At 37.0% G+C, this 18,258-nt stretch overlaps 1 protein-coding gene across 2 annotated transcripts in view; it reads left to right on the top strand.

Moving 5' to 3' along the window:
* Positions 1–18,258, top strand: part of HABP2 (hyaluronan binding protein 2) — a 54,374-nt gene that overhangs the window by 18,380 nt on the left and 17,736 nt on the right. The window contains exons 2-5 of one of the 2 annotated variants that reach the window (XM_074233652.1): positions 3,990–4,029; positions 14,901–15,011; positions 16,056–16,163; positions 17,222–17,338. In XM_074233652.1, the coding sequence (XP_074089753.1) occupies positions 3,990–4,029; positions 14,901–15,011; positions 16,056–16,163; positions 17,222–17,338 (376 nt within the window). The remainder of the gene's footprint in view (positions 1–3,989; positions 4,030–14,900; positions 15,012–16,055; positions 16,164–17,221; positions 17,339–18,258) is intronic. The other variant, XM_074233653.1, reaches the window with a different exon arrangement.

Here is an 18,258-nt window from a genome sequence, read left to right as displayed (position 1 = left end):
AGTGTCAAAGGCTCAGCATTCTAACAACTACCAAATTGTCTCTAAAACTATGATACAAATTGATCTTGACCTGTGTTAGTGCAGGGAGTTCCAGGTGAGAAAATGTCTTCTAACAATATACATCAGTGACTTCTCTACAACCCAGTCTTAGAAAGTTGCTTGGAAAGACTGGGAGGTTAAACAATTCAACCAAGTTAATATGGGTCAGGGGCAGGACCTGAGTCCAATGTCTGCTGACTAAAGTCATCTCTAGCATAGCCATTCTACTACTTGAGTTAGAAAATGAGTAAATGCTAAGGAAAGATCAGCGATGCCTCAAAGAACTCAAGGAGGGAAAGGCTCCTAGTGAGGGACGGGGTGCCTGAACTGGGCCCTGTAGGGGGACTTTAATATGACAATTTGTGAAGGAATCCATTTCAGGCATGATGGACAGTGTGGTGGCAAAACCAGCAGGAAATAATAGAAAGGACAAGAGATTTGGAGTCAAAAGACCTAGATCCAAATCCTGACTCTTACTAGGCAAACCTCTTCACCTCCCTATGCTTTAGTTTTCTCCTCTATAAATGATGTTTGACTTTTGTTCTCAAAGAAGTCCATGTCTTCAGGGAGGTGATGACATGACAAGTACATAAAGTGGATTTGAGTAGTGCTGTGCTAAATTACCAGCCTCACTTTCTCCTCCAGAGCCATCTGGGTCCAGTGGCTAGATATGAATCAGGAAGACTGGAGATGGAGCTGATTCAAGGCAGAGTTAAGTGACTTGGCCAAGGTCACATAGCTAGTAAGTATCAAGTGTTGGAGGTCAAATTTGAGTTCAGATCCAGGCCTGGCACCATCTAGGATGTTTGAGTAGATCATTTCTAAGGTTTCTTCATATCTGAATTTCTATGTCTTGTATCCCAGGAGAGAATAGTTCTGAGATGAACTGGGGAATAGTCAGTGTTCCAGCTGGAATGAAGAATGCTTAAAGAGGATTATAGCATCATATATGAGAGCTAGAAGGGAGCTCAGAGGCCTTTTAATCCTATCCTCTCATTTTTACAGATGGAACTGAGGCTCAAGGAATTTAAAAGACTTGCCTAAGGCCACAGGTAGTAAGAATCAAAGGCAGGAGCAGTGAAACAAAGGCAGATAGGTAAACTGGTTCCAGATTTTGGAGAGCCTTGAAGACCAGACTACAGAGTTTATTCTTATCCTCAGATTAGTAGGGAAGCCACTGAAAGTTTGAGTGATGCCATCAATGCATGCTTTGAGATTATTTTGATAGTAATAAAGCAAATCGACTGGATTATGGAGAAACCTGAGGGAGGAAGACTGGTTAGGAAGTCTTACTGTAGGGGTAGTGGAAGTAGAAAGTAAGAAAGGATATGAAAAAAATCTTCAGAGGTAGAAAGGGTAGAACTTTTGATGACTGATTAGTTTGGAGGGGCGGGGAGAAGAGTTAAAGATAATCTTAAATCTAGATTTACTAAGAAAAGAATGGTAATTTCAACAGGAAAAGGATCATTGTATTTTGTGATTAGTGAAACTTAAAGCAATTGCTATAGAGTGATTGCGGCAAATTAGAGGTCAGATTAGCAGTCATGATGAACAAGCAGGGTTGACAAGTGTAGATAACTCTTTCAGCTTGGGTTTAAGCAAACTTTGAAAAGTGAGGTCTATAGTTCCAAGTCCTGTCTTTCTCTTCAAGGGAAAGGTAAGTAGAAATCTGACCAAGACCTCTAGGGCAGAAGAGCATGTACTGGTTAATAATAAGATGGTAGAAGGGGGCGAGCAGGGTTGTAGAACTGTAAGAAGAGAGTGATCTATGTCTTGGACTTTAAAGGCAGCAGGAAGTATGGGTGTAGGATAAATTACCAACCCCAAGATTGTGAAATGTACCTCCCTTCCTTCTTTTCCAGTATGGAGGACTATGAGTATAGGATAATGCATATGCTATCAGATTCAGTTGATACTTTGGCCAGTATTGTTTAATTGCTTGCCTCTTCTTTGTTATTCTTTGTTACAAGAAATGGCTGCCTAGGAAGGAAAGAAGACAGAGTTTATTTGGAAATGAAAGTATATTAAAAATAAAAAATATTAATTAAAATTCAAAGAAAAGGAAATTTGGGAATGATCTTTAGAACACAGATTCCTGGCCCAGGTCATGTCAAAGTAGAGACTGTGGTGGATAAATGGAAATACAGAAAGACTAACAGAAGGTCTTTTGTGGGAGGTGAGGGGAGGGATTAGGGGAAAAATTGTAAAATTAAAAATAAATAAATTTTTTAAAAAAAGAGAAAACAAAGGATAAGCAAAAAAAAAAGGAAATACAGAAAGTAATATTTGTCCTCACAAACTTTACCACATAGTGGGAGAGACAAGATTTAAATACAAAAAAACCCCATTAAAAATAATATAAGATAATTTATCTCTAGGTTCAATGAAAAATCAAGGAACTAAGAGCTAGAGGAACTCATAGAAAGAAGATATCTACTCTAGCACAAGTGAAAAAATTAGAGACGGGGTGATTCCTTGTTATGGATGTTCTAGGGAGGATATTGTGATTCTAGTTAAGGAAGACATGCCCTCTAATATACTTTCTAATATACTTTCTAATTTTGATATGATCTGAATAATTCTATAGAATAAACAAACAAATAAAAGAAATAAACCAAGAGGAGAACCAAATCACTCCAATAAGAAAAATGCAAATCAAAACAAAGTTGAAATTTCATCTCAGACCAGAAAATTGACAAAGATACAACATGTGGGAATAGTCAGTGCTAGAGGAATTGTGGAAAGGTGGACCCAATAATGTAAGTAAGAATTGTGAATGGATCCAATAATTCTAAGAAGGAATTTGAAGTTATACTAAGAAAGTGACTGAAAAGTCCACACTCTAAGACCTGAACATTCACTGTAAGGCATCGTCCCAAAAAGAAAGGACCCAAATACAGCAAAATATTTATGACAAAAATGTGGATACAAAGCAGGTGCCCATCTAATAATAGTAACAATTACTTTACAATTATGATCTTATTTGATCCTTACAACTACCCTGGGAGGTAAGGTAGCTTTTTATAGATAGGGAAACTGAGGCATGGAGGCTAAATAATTTGCCCAGGGTCATACAACTAGATTTAAAACCCAGATCTTCCTGATTCCAGATCCAGAACTGGATTCACAGGGTCACTTAGGTGCCTGTTGACTAACAAGCTAAGCAAATATATTAAAATAATGGGATATAACTGTGCCATAAGGAAAAATGAATATTAAGAATGCAGAGAAGCATGGGAAGACTTAAATGAACTAATACAAAATGAAGTAGTAACAGTCAGGAAAACAACCCACCATGACTACATAGTATAAATTAAAGAGTAACAATAAAACATTTGAAACTTGCATGCTTCAGAATTATAAGAATGTTTGCTCCCAGAGAACAGATATGAGAAGGTAGCCTCCTTCTTCCCCTTCTCTGTAGAGGTGGAGGTTGGCCTTTGGGTATGGAATACTGTTTATAATTTCATATTTTTTTCAGTATGTTTGGTAGTTGCTCTAAACTGGTGTTTTGACTTTTTTCCCTTCATTATAAGGGCAAGGGCAAAAGGAAAGTGGAGAGATATTTGGAAAATATAGATAATTAAATACTAAAGACACAATCAAAATAGATTTTTAAAAGACAATCAAAAGGATTGTTCACATGTGGAAAACAAAGCTGTGTGTGTATATCAGAGGGCAGAGGGATGCTCTGATTATCTAGAGGTAGAGTTCAGATTTGGATAGATAAATAGATTCACTAGGACATTCTTGTCTAGGTTTCTCTATAAAATGGCCCAGGTTTCTTCATCTAAATTAATAATAAAAGCTATTTAGCAGAGGTTTACCCAGCATCTCACTTGACTTCAATGGAAAATTGCTCCCTAGAAAGTTTACCCTAAGGTAAGTCTGTTTTTTCCGTACCTAGGAAAGGACTCTCAAAAATGTTGACTTTTGTTTTTATTCTGCAGTTTTCCTCCTTGACCTCATCAACAGCAAGTGTGGACAAGGGTAAGTGTGTTTTCCATTGCTCATTTTGTGCTCATTTTGAAAATGCTCATCTCCATGATAAAAGAATACCGCACAGAGGAAAGCAACTGGATTATTTGTTTGCTTGTTTGTTCATTTGTTTATTTTAGAATTATTTTCTATTCTTTAGAAGACCAAGGCAGAAAGAGTAAAACTTTAGACCAAAGACTATGCCACCAACCAGGCTTGAAATCAGGGCCATTGTAAGCATTATTTTAAAATAGGTGAATTTTGTTCTCTCACCTTTTTAGGTCCTTTGCTCCCTCATTTCCCCTTAGGTGCCTCTCCCATTCCCCTTCCCTATCTCCTTTTTCTTCCTACTTCCCATTTCCTGCTTCTCACTTTGCTTCCCTTCTTGCCTCAACTCTTCCCTTCCCTTTCCTTCTCAAGGCCTAATCTCAGGGAAAAAAAAAAAAGCTCTACTCAGTTCAGTCCCACTGAGCTGAAAGCCCCATTTAGGAGGCAGGAGGTCCCCTGTTCAACTTGATGAGAAAAGCTCCAAAGAGAATCCTCTCTGGTGATTGTTCCCATCAGAGAAAGCCACATCTTTCCACATGCTGCTCCATTGTAACATTACACACCAGAGAATCCGGCATCTGCACAATGTATGAGCATCCCAACTTTTGTCAATAGGTTTTGAGAAAGGAGAGTTTTATCCCCAGAGAAATGCAGTTTGAAGTTCAAGAAGCTTATGAGTCTGAACTGATGCCAGATTGAGGCAATACAAAAATGTTAGAAAATACAGGATATTATTCTGAGTAGCTTTGTGAGAATTTGTACTGTTCTCTATGTGAAATCAGCATGTTCTATTGTGTATTGGTAAAGGACTTTGCACACAGTAGGCTCTCAACATTAAAAAAAAGAAAAAAAAGAACCATAACTAGAATGAGACAGCCAGATTTACCCCCTGGATTCAAAATTTAGAAAGTGCTGAGAGCACTTAGAGCTTTCAACAGCATAGAAGAATTAAATTTAGCATTTAGATATCAAGAAACTAAAGGTTAGCATCTTTTTTCCTCTCTACCCCACCCTGTTAATACAGGTGAATTCCTTCCAAGTATATCCCATCCTTACTCCACCATAGCAATTGCCTCATGCTAATTCGGGGTCTCTACTGGTGCATTTCATGTTTTAATCCCATCACTGGATAGGCTCCAGTCTCCCCCCCCCACCAAAGGAATCTGGTAGTCCTGGATCTCCCTACCACTGGGGCCCACCCAGGGTAAGCACTTCTATGTTCCTTCCTTTTCTTCCCCTCCAATGGGGAATTGAATTTCCTGAAAAAAAATGATTTGAAATCATTTTTCTTGCTGCTTCCCCTGGACATAATTTATGAAATATGCCCCAAGTACCACAATGCTTAGTTATGGCTCTGTTGCTGAATTGGAATGAATTGTGAGTCACTGGCTCTTGGAGGAGAGCCCATCTCTTGGCATCAGTACAGAGAAGACCTTTTCAAAGATGTGCCCAATTCCTAGCCTCAGTACTAAAAAAAAATCAATTCATAAATGATCATTTGATTAAATTCACTGCATTTCTTTTTTGGACAAGACCTCAGATTTTATCATTATAGGGAGCTCCTGGTGAGGAATTCCCTCCACTAATGCCTATCAGGACCTCTCTATAGATGATAGGGCCTGGCACACAGTAGGCATTTAATAAATGTTTGTGATTGATTTGATTGCTTTAGAGAATTACCTGGAGCCCTGAGGGATTGACTCAAGATCATATAGCCTCTGTATGTCAGAAATGACTTGAATCCCATGTCTTTTTGACTCCAAACCAGCTCCAGATCCCCTAAGCTATGTGGGCTTGTTCAATCCAACATTTATTTAGCACCCACTGTGATTCCATGCTCATTGTGAGGGCTATATAAATGAAAATAACAGTCTCTGCTCTCAGCAATGTAACCCTATTTTGTACTAAGGACAATAGCCCAAGTAAATAAATAAGTATGATGCAAGGTAAAATATGATGGAGGCAAAAGAGAAATCTGGATAAATGCCTGAAAATTTGAGGAGAAAGAAGAACTTTTATTGTAGAAAATTGGGGAGAGTTTGGCAGAAGAAATGGCACCACAGCCATGGCTCAGAATCAAAACTGGCCCAAACTGCACCAGGCTCAAATTCACTTGTTGGGAAAGGGACTGACATGATGAGGTATTATCAAATAACTTAAGGAGAGGTACTAAGGGCATCTTCATGGACATGAAAGGTGCAGGGTATAGAAGGCAGTCTTTTAGCATGGGAGGGACAGGTATAGTAACAAAGAAGATAGCCCCACTAGGACCACAGTTATGGTGAAAGAAGGGTTGGCTTCTCCCCTTCTCACTCCCTACTCAGAAGTCCTAGGAAGACAGATGAAGTAGGAGCCTCCAGAGGACTGAGAGGTGAGGCTCCTGGACACTGGCTGCTTTGGGCAAGAAATGTAGATGTAAGAACCCTTGACAGCCTTGTTTACACAATGCTTTCAAAAGAAAAAGAAAGAAGTTAAAAAAAAGAAAAAAAGCTCTGCTAGGCCTTGAAGGAAGAGAGGCTTTTAAGAAGTACAGATGAAGGTTGAGTGTGAGAGCACTTGTATAAATATATAGAGATAGGAGTGTGCAAGATACATTAGGGAAGAATATCCAGTGATAGAATTTGACTGGAAAATAGAATTTATGAAGAGTGATAATGTGGAATCAGGTTGGAAAAGTAGATTGGGGTCAAGTCATGGAGCACCTTAAATGTCCTGCTCTTTGGTACATTTTCCCTGAGGCAATGGAGAGCCAATAGTTTTTGAGTTAGGGTGTGATATGGTACAACCTATGCATTTGGAAAGTTATTTTGGTAAGTTTGTAAATGAATATTAAACAGTTGTTAAATGACTTAATAATTGGAGAGAGAGGTAGGGAGGGAGGGAGGGAGAGAGAGAGAGAGAGAGAGAGAGAGAGAGAGAGAGAGAGAGAGAGAGAGAGAGAGGAGAGAGAGAGAGAGAAGAACTGAAAGACCACTTAGGAGACAAATTAGTTCCACTGAGCATCCTAGACATGTCTCCTCCCTTTCATTGCCAAAGGCTTAGGAAAAGTAATCTATCTTCATTTCTTCTCCTTCTTCCCCACCCATCCACACTTTGCATTCTGACTTCTTAGGATGACAGCTTTAGAGCCAAAAAGAATCTTAAAATACATTAAGCCCAATTCCTCCATTTTGGAGACTAAGAATATGAGACCCAGAAAAGCGAAGCAATTTGACCAAATTGACACTACTCAGTAGCAAACCTGGAATCCAATCCTAGGTCCTCAGACTCTAAATTCAGTCCTTGAAGAGCCCATTGTGTTTGTAGTTGCTTTTTTTTTTTTGAAGCATTGAGGGTGCCTAGAGTATGGAGTCAGGAAGACCTGCTTCAAATTCTGCCTCATTTGCTTCCTAACTGTGACCCTGGGCCAGGAATTCAAACTGTCTCATTTCCAGTTTCTTCATCTGAAAGGTGGGTATAATAATATCACCTACCTTATGGGGAGGACCAAATGAAATTATATATATATATTGCTTTGTAAACTTGGAAGTGTTACAGAAATTCTAGTTATTATTATATTCATTATTTTGTCAAGGACATGGCTCAATCAAAAATTAAGTAACTGGCCAGGGGAAACATTTCGTTTCATAGATCCCTTTGGCATGGTCTGATGAAGTTCATGGGTCTCTTTTCAAAATAATGTTTCTGAATGCACAAAATGAAATACATAGGATTACAAAGGAAATCAATTTTACTGAAATAGTTACATATATATATATATATATATATATATATATATATATATATATAAAATTTTTTTAAAGTTCACAGATTTCAGGTTAAGGAACCTTTAAGTTCTAAAACTTAAAGCAGAAAAGGACCTTAGAACTTATTTATAGTTCAGCAGCCCCCCCCCCCCCCATCTGACAAACAAGGAAACGGGCTCAATTAGAGGGAATGATTTGCCCAAGACGTAGTACCTTGGAGAACCAGGAATGAAATTCATGCTTTCAGACTCCAGATTTGGTGTCTCTTTCCTTACTCTTTATTCCTCATTGGACAGCACAGGATGGTTTTAAGAGTCAGAGGAAAACTCTGTTTCATTACCCAATTGTAGGAGAAAGAACCATTAAGCCAGACAACTCAGGTCTTTGTGGATCTAACCAAGGCAGGTGACACTGTCAGCCACCAGGGCCACAGAGGTGCCTTTTCAAAGCTTGGCTCTCTCCTGAAATGTGTGCTGAGCTCATCCATCAGCCATCCCACTGCCTGCCAGATAGGATCTCCATAGAGAGCACCCTGTCAACTAGACTCAAAATGTCAAATGGAATCAGACAGGATTGTGTTTTGGTGGAGGCCCTCCAAGGAGGTTTCTGTGCCATGATGATTGATGATGCCAACAGGGACGTGATACCAGGGATTTTGATTGCATTTCACACATCTGGCAATCTCTTTAACCAGAGCAGCTGCAACTTTGCAGTAACTCAGAGCTTTTGGGAGGAAGACCCTGGGCACGAACCACTGTAAGCTTGGTCCAAGGGCCTTCAGCATCTGACTGAGCTAAAGTTCTCCATTGTTGATATTTCCTAACACTTGCTGATCTCCATAGCACTGAAATAAAGGAGAAACCTTGTGGAGTAGTGGAAAGCACAGATCTATGAATAGAAAGATCTAGATTCAGGTCCAAGGATTGTCATTAATGAACTGTATTATCTTAAATATGTTATTTAATCTTTTTGTTCCTTAAACTTTTTTTTATCTCTAATGAGGACCTCCCTCTCTACCTCATGGGGTAGACATGAGCACTAAATATAATCATCATCATCATCGGTTATTATCACAATAAATAGGTTACATTTAGTATTTTCAAAATACTTGATCCTTACAGTGGTAGGTATTGTTATCATCAGAGCATAATAACATAGGGACAACAGAATGGCTTCTTTATTTTTGGTGAATTTTCAGTTCAACAAATGGAGATCACCATAAATCATCATATCATTTCCAAAATGGAATTTATTATTTTCTGCCATTTTCTGTATTTTTCTATTTCTGTTCAGGGTATCATTCAGAGTCATCTTGATTCTTCCCTTCCTCACCACCGCATTTCTTCAGTTGTGTCTTCTCAACATTTCCACGAATGCTTCCTTCCAGTCTCTCTCTTGTTCAAAATATCCTTCACATTACTGCTAAATTACTATTATTAAACAAAGATCAAAGCACTTCTCTCCCTTATGATAAATCTTCTCTATTACTTATTTATATAATTGTTAATGATTATGTAGTACCTATTATTCCAACTGCTTTATAAATATATCATTTTCTCTCTCTCTCTCTCTCTCTCTCTCTCTCTCTCTCTCTCTCTCTCTCACACACACACACATACACACACACACACACATATATCACATTCACACTCATAGGATGATTGATTTTAAATTGGAAGGAACACTTGAGGTCATCAAATCCAATTTTCTCATTATACAGATGAAGAACCAAGGCACAGAGAAGTTAAACTATGTGCCTAGGGTCACACTGTAAGTAAGTATCTGGGGCAGGTTTGAAAGCTAGGTTTTCCTGACTCTGAACCCATCTTTCTGTTTATTTCATACATGCATGCATGCATACAAACAAACTCCCTATGCAGCCATCAACCCTCAGTAATTTGGTTCCCGTCTACTCATATCACCTCAACCCCTTCATTAAGTCTATGTCTACATACACAGGAGGCACTTAATGCAGTTTTATTGAATTGAACTGTTAACTAGAGAAATCCATGAAGTATTTTGTCCTAACAGTAAAATGCTTCACATAGTTGCTCATTTTCTCCCTCTTTTCTGGGGCTATTTTAATTTTCCTAATGAAATGAGAAAGTCTCACTTTAAGACTACTAATGTCCAATAATATTCCTTTGAACAGAGGAGCTTGGCCTGGACCCAAAGAAAGTTTACAATGAACAAGAAGTTGAAAGAAAAACCAGGGAACCTAAAAATAAGGAACACTCATATACCCATATACCCCCATACATAAAGAAGATTTATATATGTAGTATATGTTTATGCATGTATAGTATATAAAATATACATATATGTTTGCACATATATAGTATGTCTATACTGTAACTATATGTACATAATATATGACTATATTATATTTTATACAGATATAGGAAATGTATACATAATGTCCACATTACACATGTTTATATAATATAGTATATATGTATTATGTTTTTAGTATATATGGTTGTACAGATATAGTATTATATCTTTAATATACACATTATATGTGTTCATATATAGTATGGATATATATTACATATGTTTGTACACATATAGTATATGTATATAATTATGGCAGTGGATAGAGATCTGAATCTAGAGTAAGGAAGATTTCTCTTACTGAGTTCAAATACTTACTGGCTTTGTTACTCTGGTTTTAAGATTAACCCTATTTGCCTCAGTTTTCTCATTTATAAAAATGAGCTGGAGAAGGAAATGACAAATGACTCCAATATCTTTGCCAAGAAAACTCTAAATGGGTCAATGAAGAGTCAGGCACAACCTAAACAACTGAACAACAGTAACAAATACACACACACACACACACACACACACACACACACACACACATATATATATATATATTATGTATATAGTATGTGTGCATATATGTACATAGATATAGCATCTTCTATACTGTTATTTAACCTTTTATGTGCATATTTTCTTCCTTCCACTCTCTTATAAGTTTCTCTATGCATGTCTAGGTTAGGGATTATGTTTTCAATATTTTTGAATTCTTATGATACTTACATGTAATGGGGAGGGAAGGGAACTGAATATTAATAGATTTCTCTTCCTTTTGATGAAACTTCTTTGCATATATGTATACATTCATAAATATACACTACATATGTATATATATACACAATTGTATATGTATGTGTTTATTTATATGTATGTATGTGTGTATATTATATATATATAGCATGTGTATGTGTTGATTACACCAAGAACTCTAAAATCAAGAACTTTTTTTTTGAGTCTTCAATAGTTTTGATTATTGAGGAGGTGGAACCTATCCCAGCTTCTTTTAAGTCCCAACTAAAATTCCATCTTTTTAATGGAAGCTTTCCCTAACTCCTCTTAACTTCTCACCTTAGTAATTGTTTTCTATTTATCCTGTATCTTGCTTCATATGTATTTGTTTGTATGTATGTTATCTCTCCCATTAGACTGGTAACTCCTTGAGGGTAGGACTGTCTTTTATCACTTTTTTATCCTCAGTGCTTACTTAGCACAGTGTCTGGCTGCATCAAGATGGCACTTAATAATAATTTATTGTTTAATTCCTTTGTTGATATGTAGAGTTAGTTTCCAGCTTTTCTTTCTATAAGACTTTTGCCCCTAGAGGAGCCAAACTGGACATGTGGCCTAAGATCTCTGTGTGTTGCTGATTCCTTCATCTTTTGGGTTTATCTACCCAATGATAGTAATTTGTTGATGTGGATGTGGATGGGTATAGGCTCTTTCTCCCCAGGAATTGGAGCATGCTGCTCTTTCCAGGGTCACATCTATAGTAGACTATTAGTTCTTTGAAGTTCTTCAGAAGAAGAAATGTAGCTGCTACTGAAGGGAGTTTCCATACCATACTGGGCCTCATTGAGGTCCAAGTGCCTTAGTTCTGTTTGCATCCCTACATTTTTGTCCTCTTTCTTTCTTGGTTATCTGGGACCCAATCCCCTCACTGATTCTATCCATCCCAATAGAAGAAAAAGTCATATTTTTGAAGAATGAGAAAGTCCTAGAATATTTCTATTTAGCTGACTTCTTTAGCAGGGAGTACCTGCTAAATTTGCTATGTGATTATTCAGTAGAGACAAGTGTAATCATTTCCTTTGCTGTTTTATAAAGCAGTCAGAGATCACTATAGTTCGGAATAACAGAATTTCATAGTTGAAAGGGATTTTGGCAGTCATATAGACTAACCCATAGCAGAAAAATAATCCCTACTACAACATACACAAGTGGTCATTCTGCTTGAAAAATCTCACTGGGGAGATAGATGCCTGCTGCCTCTCGTGCCATCCTATTCTCTTTTTGTGTGCCTCCTGATTATAAGGAAGTTGTAGGGTATTTTCTCCTTAAATCAAACCTAATCTTTCCTTTCTGGTACTTCCATCCACTCCTAGTTTTATCTTTTAGGGCAAATAGAACAAATCCAATTCTTCTTCTTCCATATGATTGTCCTTTAAATATTTACTTGAAGACAATGTGTGGCACACTGAGTTTTCTCTTCACCAAGTTAAAAATACTTAGTTGCTACTCATAGGACATGGATTCAAGGTCTTTATTTCAATTATTCTCCTCTGAACATTTTTTAGCCTACTACTTACACATTTCTTTCCTCATGATCTCACCAGGGAAGAGTACAGTGGCACTGATGCCCCTTGTTCTTATAAACTATGCTCCCCAATACAGACGAAGATTTAGTTTTGAGCAGGATAAGGGAACTGCCATATCATACTGTTGACTCACTGAACTTGCAGTCTATTCAATTGCATTCAATTCAATAAATATTGATTAAATACCTAATATGTGTAAAGTCATGACTGAGCAAAGGAAACAAAAGACAAATAAGGCAGATTTCTTGCCTGAACAAAACTCATAGTTTAGTGGAGAAAAAAAAAATGAAACAACAATCAAATGGCACTTGTTTAATGTCATATTTTTCCTAGCACTGGAAAACATGCAGGGAGTCATTTCTATCATCCCCCCGTCCTAAAATGCTAGACAGTATTTTAACCATCCTTTCTAGACATGTGCTTTTCTTCCATTTTTCAACACCTACAAAGAAGCTGAGAAACTATGCACCATTATGCTGAAGCTATTCAGGAAATGACTTAAACACCTGGAAAAGTAATTATTTAAAAACACCTGCTGGAAAGAAAAAAAAAGACAGTTCTCCAAGGGGAAATAAATAAATAAATGATCCAATCTTCTCTTTACCAAAGACATTTCTCTACCCCTCCCTTCCTGCTGCCCCTCCCCCTGCAAAGGCCAGAATAAAATCTTGCATATCAAACTTGGAGAAATATTTTATTTCCCCTTGTTGTTTCTTTCTTTGTTTTGTCTCCTCAGATGGAGGGAAACTTGATTTGCTCCAGGAAGACAATGGTCTTATCTTCAGCTGAGATCCTTATCCCTGACTAGGTGTGCTCCAAGAGCACTTTCATATTGTAAAAATTCAGTTCTTGTAAGATAATGAGCCTGGAAAGGGAGTCTTGACTTGACATAGTGATAAATGAGGTGAAATTTTTGGAAAGAAACCAGAGTTGGTGTATTCAAGAAGAAATAAAGGACTATTTCTATTTTAATATGAAATACAAAAGTCATTTTACAAAAGTAGATTTTTCAAAAGCCAAAGAGATAAGGACTATAACTGAATGACTAAGGAAGCTAAGATAATGGCAATTGATGATCAGTCCAAGGTAGAGTGTTATCCAGTAAGCCATCAGGCCAGCTCTGTAGGAGGGCTTTTTTCAAGTTTACTATCTGCATTTTCTCTCCCTCATTATCATATGTATCTGGCGAGCTCTTTATATAATTCCTGCTGTCTTTAATATCATCTGGAGTCAAGAAAGTCAACTCAACTTTCTCCACATACAAAACTTCTCCTACCTCCTGTTGTTCCCAAGTTTAAAGACATAAGCCAGTGGTTTTTGGAGGCTTTCAGTGTTTGTGACTGACCTCCAGTGAGGGATTGAGCTCTGGGTCCTATTATCCTACACTACCCTTCCCAACATTATTTAAGGTCCATAAACATTTGCAAGATTGTCTTTGGTGGCTATCAAAATTGCTCCCTATAATAGAATAAGTAGAAAACCAAACAACAATAGACAAGAAAATAGCTAGGAATTTCTTTGACTTATTGTAACTGAAGTAAATGATAGAGGTCTTTTAAGAAATCTGAATTAATCCACTTGCAAAGGCAAGAGAAAAGCAGGTCCTAAACCTGCCTCTACCATTATGTGTTGTTTTTCAATTATGTTGACATTTCATGACCCTGTATGGGGGGTTTTCTTGGTAAAAACACTCAAATGGCCTGTCATTGCCTTCTGTAGTTCACTTTATAGATGTGGAAACTGAGACAAACGGCTAAATGACTTATCTATGGTTACACAGCTAAGTAAATCAGGCCAGATTTGAACTCATGAAGATGAGTCTTCCTGATTCCAAGTCCCATGTGCTATCCACTGTGCACCTACCTGTCCTTAAGCAAATCTCACCTCTCTGAGCCTCAGTTTTCCCAAATAAAAAGAAAGATAATAGTACCCCTCTGTTCTGTTATATCCTGTTTAATAGTATGTTGGTTAGTGTTTAACTACCAGCTCTCTAGAAGAAGAAGCAGGAGATGGGGTGGGGGTGGGGAATGGGAGAGTGGTAGAGGTGATTGCTAGGGGCAGCTAGGTGGTGCAGTGGATAAGGCAGAGGCCCTAGAGTCAGGAGTACCTGGGTTCAAATCCCATCTCAGACACTTAATAATTACCTAGCTGTGTGGTCTTGGGTAAGCCACTTAACCCCATTGCCTTGCAAAAAAACTAAAAATAAATAAATAAATGCCTTTTACTAATGATTTTATGTACAAACTATTATTTGGTATTTAAGAGAATTTATTGAATGGGGGCTTGGGCCAAAGGTTTTGAAACCATACTACCTCCAAGACTACCATGAATTCAGGTGGAATTTTCAGAGGACAAATTGAAGACACTGCATTCTACTATTGCTTTAAAAATATTATTTCTATAAGCTCATTAAAATGTTATGTTTCTTTCATTCTTTCACTTGCTGTAGATTGGATTCCTGATGACTATGAATATAGTGCTGAATATTATGATCATGAAATAATTTTAAGTAATTTGTCTGATTATCAAGAATACATTAGTTGGGCCTCTGTAGAAAATGGTAAGAAAATCATTTTGGGGGGGATGTAATAGATGGGAAACTGGGGAGGAAAGGAGTAAATGTTTGAATGCATGTATTCTCCTTGCATATTTCACCTCTTCTTCATCAAATATTTTCTCAAAATGGTGGTATTAGAGGAATTATTTAGACCTAAGAATTTTTCTCCTTTTGAGAGCTATAGAATCTTATGTCTAGAAGGGACTTTGGAGATTATTTCACCAAAAATTTTCCTTTTTTACAGATGAGGAAACCGACTTCCAGATAAATAAACTGAATATCTAAGATTGCATTGTTAATGAGTAGTAGAAAGAGTGGCAGAACTCACTAGATCTCTGACTGCTGGACCACAATGCCAGTCATATTTTTATCTCTTGTCACAGCATAGGCTCTCATATACAAAACAGGTCACAAGCAGAAGAGGCTGTAATTGTATGTGATGGGGACCCAAGAGAGAGGATAACAGGAAGATTGCCATGGTAAATAGAGTGCAGAACTTGATAGTGGGAGTCAGGTTTTTGAATCCTGCTGTAGACCCATGCTAGCTGCTTACTATTGACAATTATTAACCTTAGTTAATAGTCAAACTATATGTTAATAGTTAAACTAAAAAATAATAGTTAATCTAAAGTCTTAATTTCTTTATCCTTAAAATGGGACGAATGCTATTTGTACTTCTGACAAGATTGTTGTGAAGAAGGAATTTTTAAAATGTGAATCATTTATAAATTCTAGATTGAAAGAAAGTCTCTTCTTTTCCACTGGTGCCATGGGAATCTTTAAAAGAATGTGTCCTGAGTAGGAGAGAATTTTTTTTTCTTTTTATATACCTTACTACTGTGTTAATAAATGCATTATACTAATGATTTTAGAGATCTTAAAGTTAGAAAATAATCTCCTCACAAATAGGGATTATTTCATTCTTTGTCCATATATTAGCAGTACTTAGCACTGTGTCCAGCAATCATAGATAGCTTAATAAATGTACTTGCTTGCTTGATTTAACAGCAACTACTACAAATATTGTCTCCTTTCTTAAACCTACAGATCCATGCCACCCCAATCCTTGCATGCATGGTGGTGATTGTGTTATAAAAGGAGACAACTTCAAATGTAACTGCCCTGCTCCATTCAGGGGGAGGACCTGTAAAAGTGGTGAGTGTACTTTTCTAGATTTTGCTTTTGAATTTCTCACACTGAAAAGAAAACATATCCATCTATCAGACTTCACCCTTCACCCTCCTCTTTTACCTCTACTCCCTCCCTGGATTATTAAAAGATGAACCAAGCTGGTCTTCGAAAAAGGAGTGAAATGCACAGCTACAATTATTCTGGCAAAGGATTATGGAATTAGATGGGACATGAGAGAGCTTCTAGATAGAGAATTAAGACTGGTGTGGGAAGGGTAAGGGAAGAAATGTAAGTTCAGGAGAAATGATTGATCCACAGTTACACTATTAACTAGCAGCAGACCCCAGAAGCAGAAGGAGCATTCAGCCTAGCATGAGGAAACTGAATCCTAGGTCTGCCCTTTTAACATAACTCACTCTACCTTCCTAAGAGTGTTTCCTCATCTTAAAAATGAGGATGATAATACCTGTGGGATATTCCCCATGGTGCTATTGTAAGGAAAATATTTTATAAACTTTAAAGTTCTATAGAAATATAAGTAATTATTACTTGAAATTCTTCCTACCATAGTGGTTAACATCTATACAATAAAGGAATTGCGCTAGGTAAATTTTTTTTAAATATATTTTTATTCTGAATTTAACAAACACCAAATTAAATAGGCATTTCCATTCACATAGAAAAAAGGGCATTAAATACAAAACTCTAGATTTTATCATATACAACTTAAACTTCTTTTAAAATATATAACAAATTCAACCTGTAGCTTTCAAAACTATCTTGCTTGTCTATGCTTCTTTCTGGTCTTTTCATTTTCTTCTCTGCAATTTTTTAAAAAATGCTTTAATCACACTCTTTTCCTTCTTTTTTTCCTTCTACATCCAAATCAATGCTAAAGTCTTTGGTTTTTTTCCCCCATTAGATATCAGTTATAGATTTTATTTTCTTTATTATTTTAAGTTGCTTGAAGGCAGGGATCATGCTGTTTCCATCTTTGTATTCTCAGTGCTAAATCCAGTTTTTGGGAGATAGTAGATGCTTAATAAATATTATTGACTTGATTTTCCACTAATCTCTTGTAGTACTCAACACATGTCATAAAAATCCTTGTGTCAAAGGAGAATGTCTCATTATACAGACTCCACCTTATTACAGATGTGCCTGTAACCATCCATATAGGGGTCCAAATTGTTCTAAAGGTAAGTCTTAGGTGGGGGTAAGGGGAAAAAATCTGTATAGGTTGATTTTATATTTAGACATGGTTGGCACTGTGTATGGGGGGGGAAGAGAAGGAGGAAGAGAAGGAAAAAGAAGAGGAAGAGAAAGAAAAAAAGGAGGAGAGAAAGAAGAGGAGGAAAAGGAAGAGAAGGAGGAAGAAGATTGACCATTAGATGTATCATGAAACTACTCACTGCACTATTGTGGGTGTCCTCTTGCCATCATCCTCTATGCAGATGACAAACTAGAATTAGGTAGTCACTCTTATCTGAATATCTAAGAGTAGCAGAACATTTGTGGATAATGAGTAGCTATGATCAACAAAGCAAAAAAAAAGTATCTGTAGAGAAGTTAATCAGAGGAATAAGTTTGAATGCTGCTTCTATTCTTCATTGCCTTTGTGGTCTATTTACTGAGCCATCTAGCTGCCTAAAAAAAGTCAAAAGACACTCTACTCCCAAGGAACTCAGTCTAATGGAAGAGACTTGCAAATATTTATGTACTGACAAACTTATACAAGATGGACTGGAGATAATCAACAGAGGGAAGACAATAAAATTAAGGGGAATTAGGTAAGGGTTCTCATAGAAGATGGATTTTAGGATGAAGAGAATAACAGAAGAATTGAAGATGGCATCTAGATATAACCCTAAATGTCTTGGGAGGATTCTAGACTGTACTAAGAAAATTAGGAAAGGAACAGACTAAAATGAGGGGGCTGGACTAGAAAATTTCTAAGATCCCTTCCAACTCTAAATCTTTTCAGTATCTAGCCCTAGCTGGTTCAGTTAATAAAGTGAAGCAGAGAAGTCCTTTTCCATTTACCTTTAGGTAGGACCCATGAGTAGAGAACTAAACAATCCTTCCTAGCAAAGGTCAATCCCAGGAGGTGTGTAAAGGA

This window comes from Macrotis lagotis, chromosome 4, assembly GCF_037893015.1.
Source record: "Macrotis lagotis isolate mMagLag1 chromosome 4, bilby.v1.9.chrom.fasta, whole genome shotgun sequence".
Lineage (NCBI taxonomy): Eukaryota > Metazoa > Chordata > Mammalia > Peramelemorphia > Peramelidae > Macrotis > Macrotis lagotis.
This window is presented reverse-complemented; position numbering and strand designations above follow the sequence as displayed.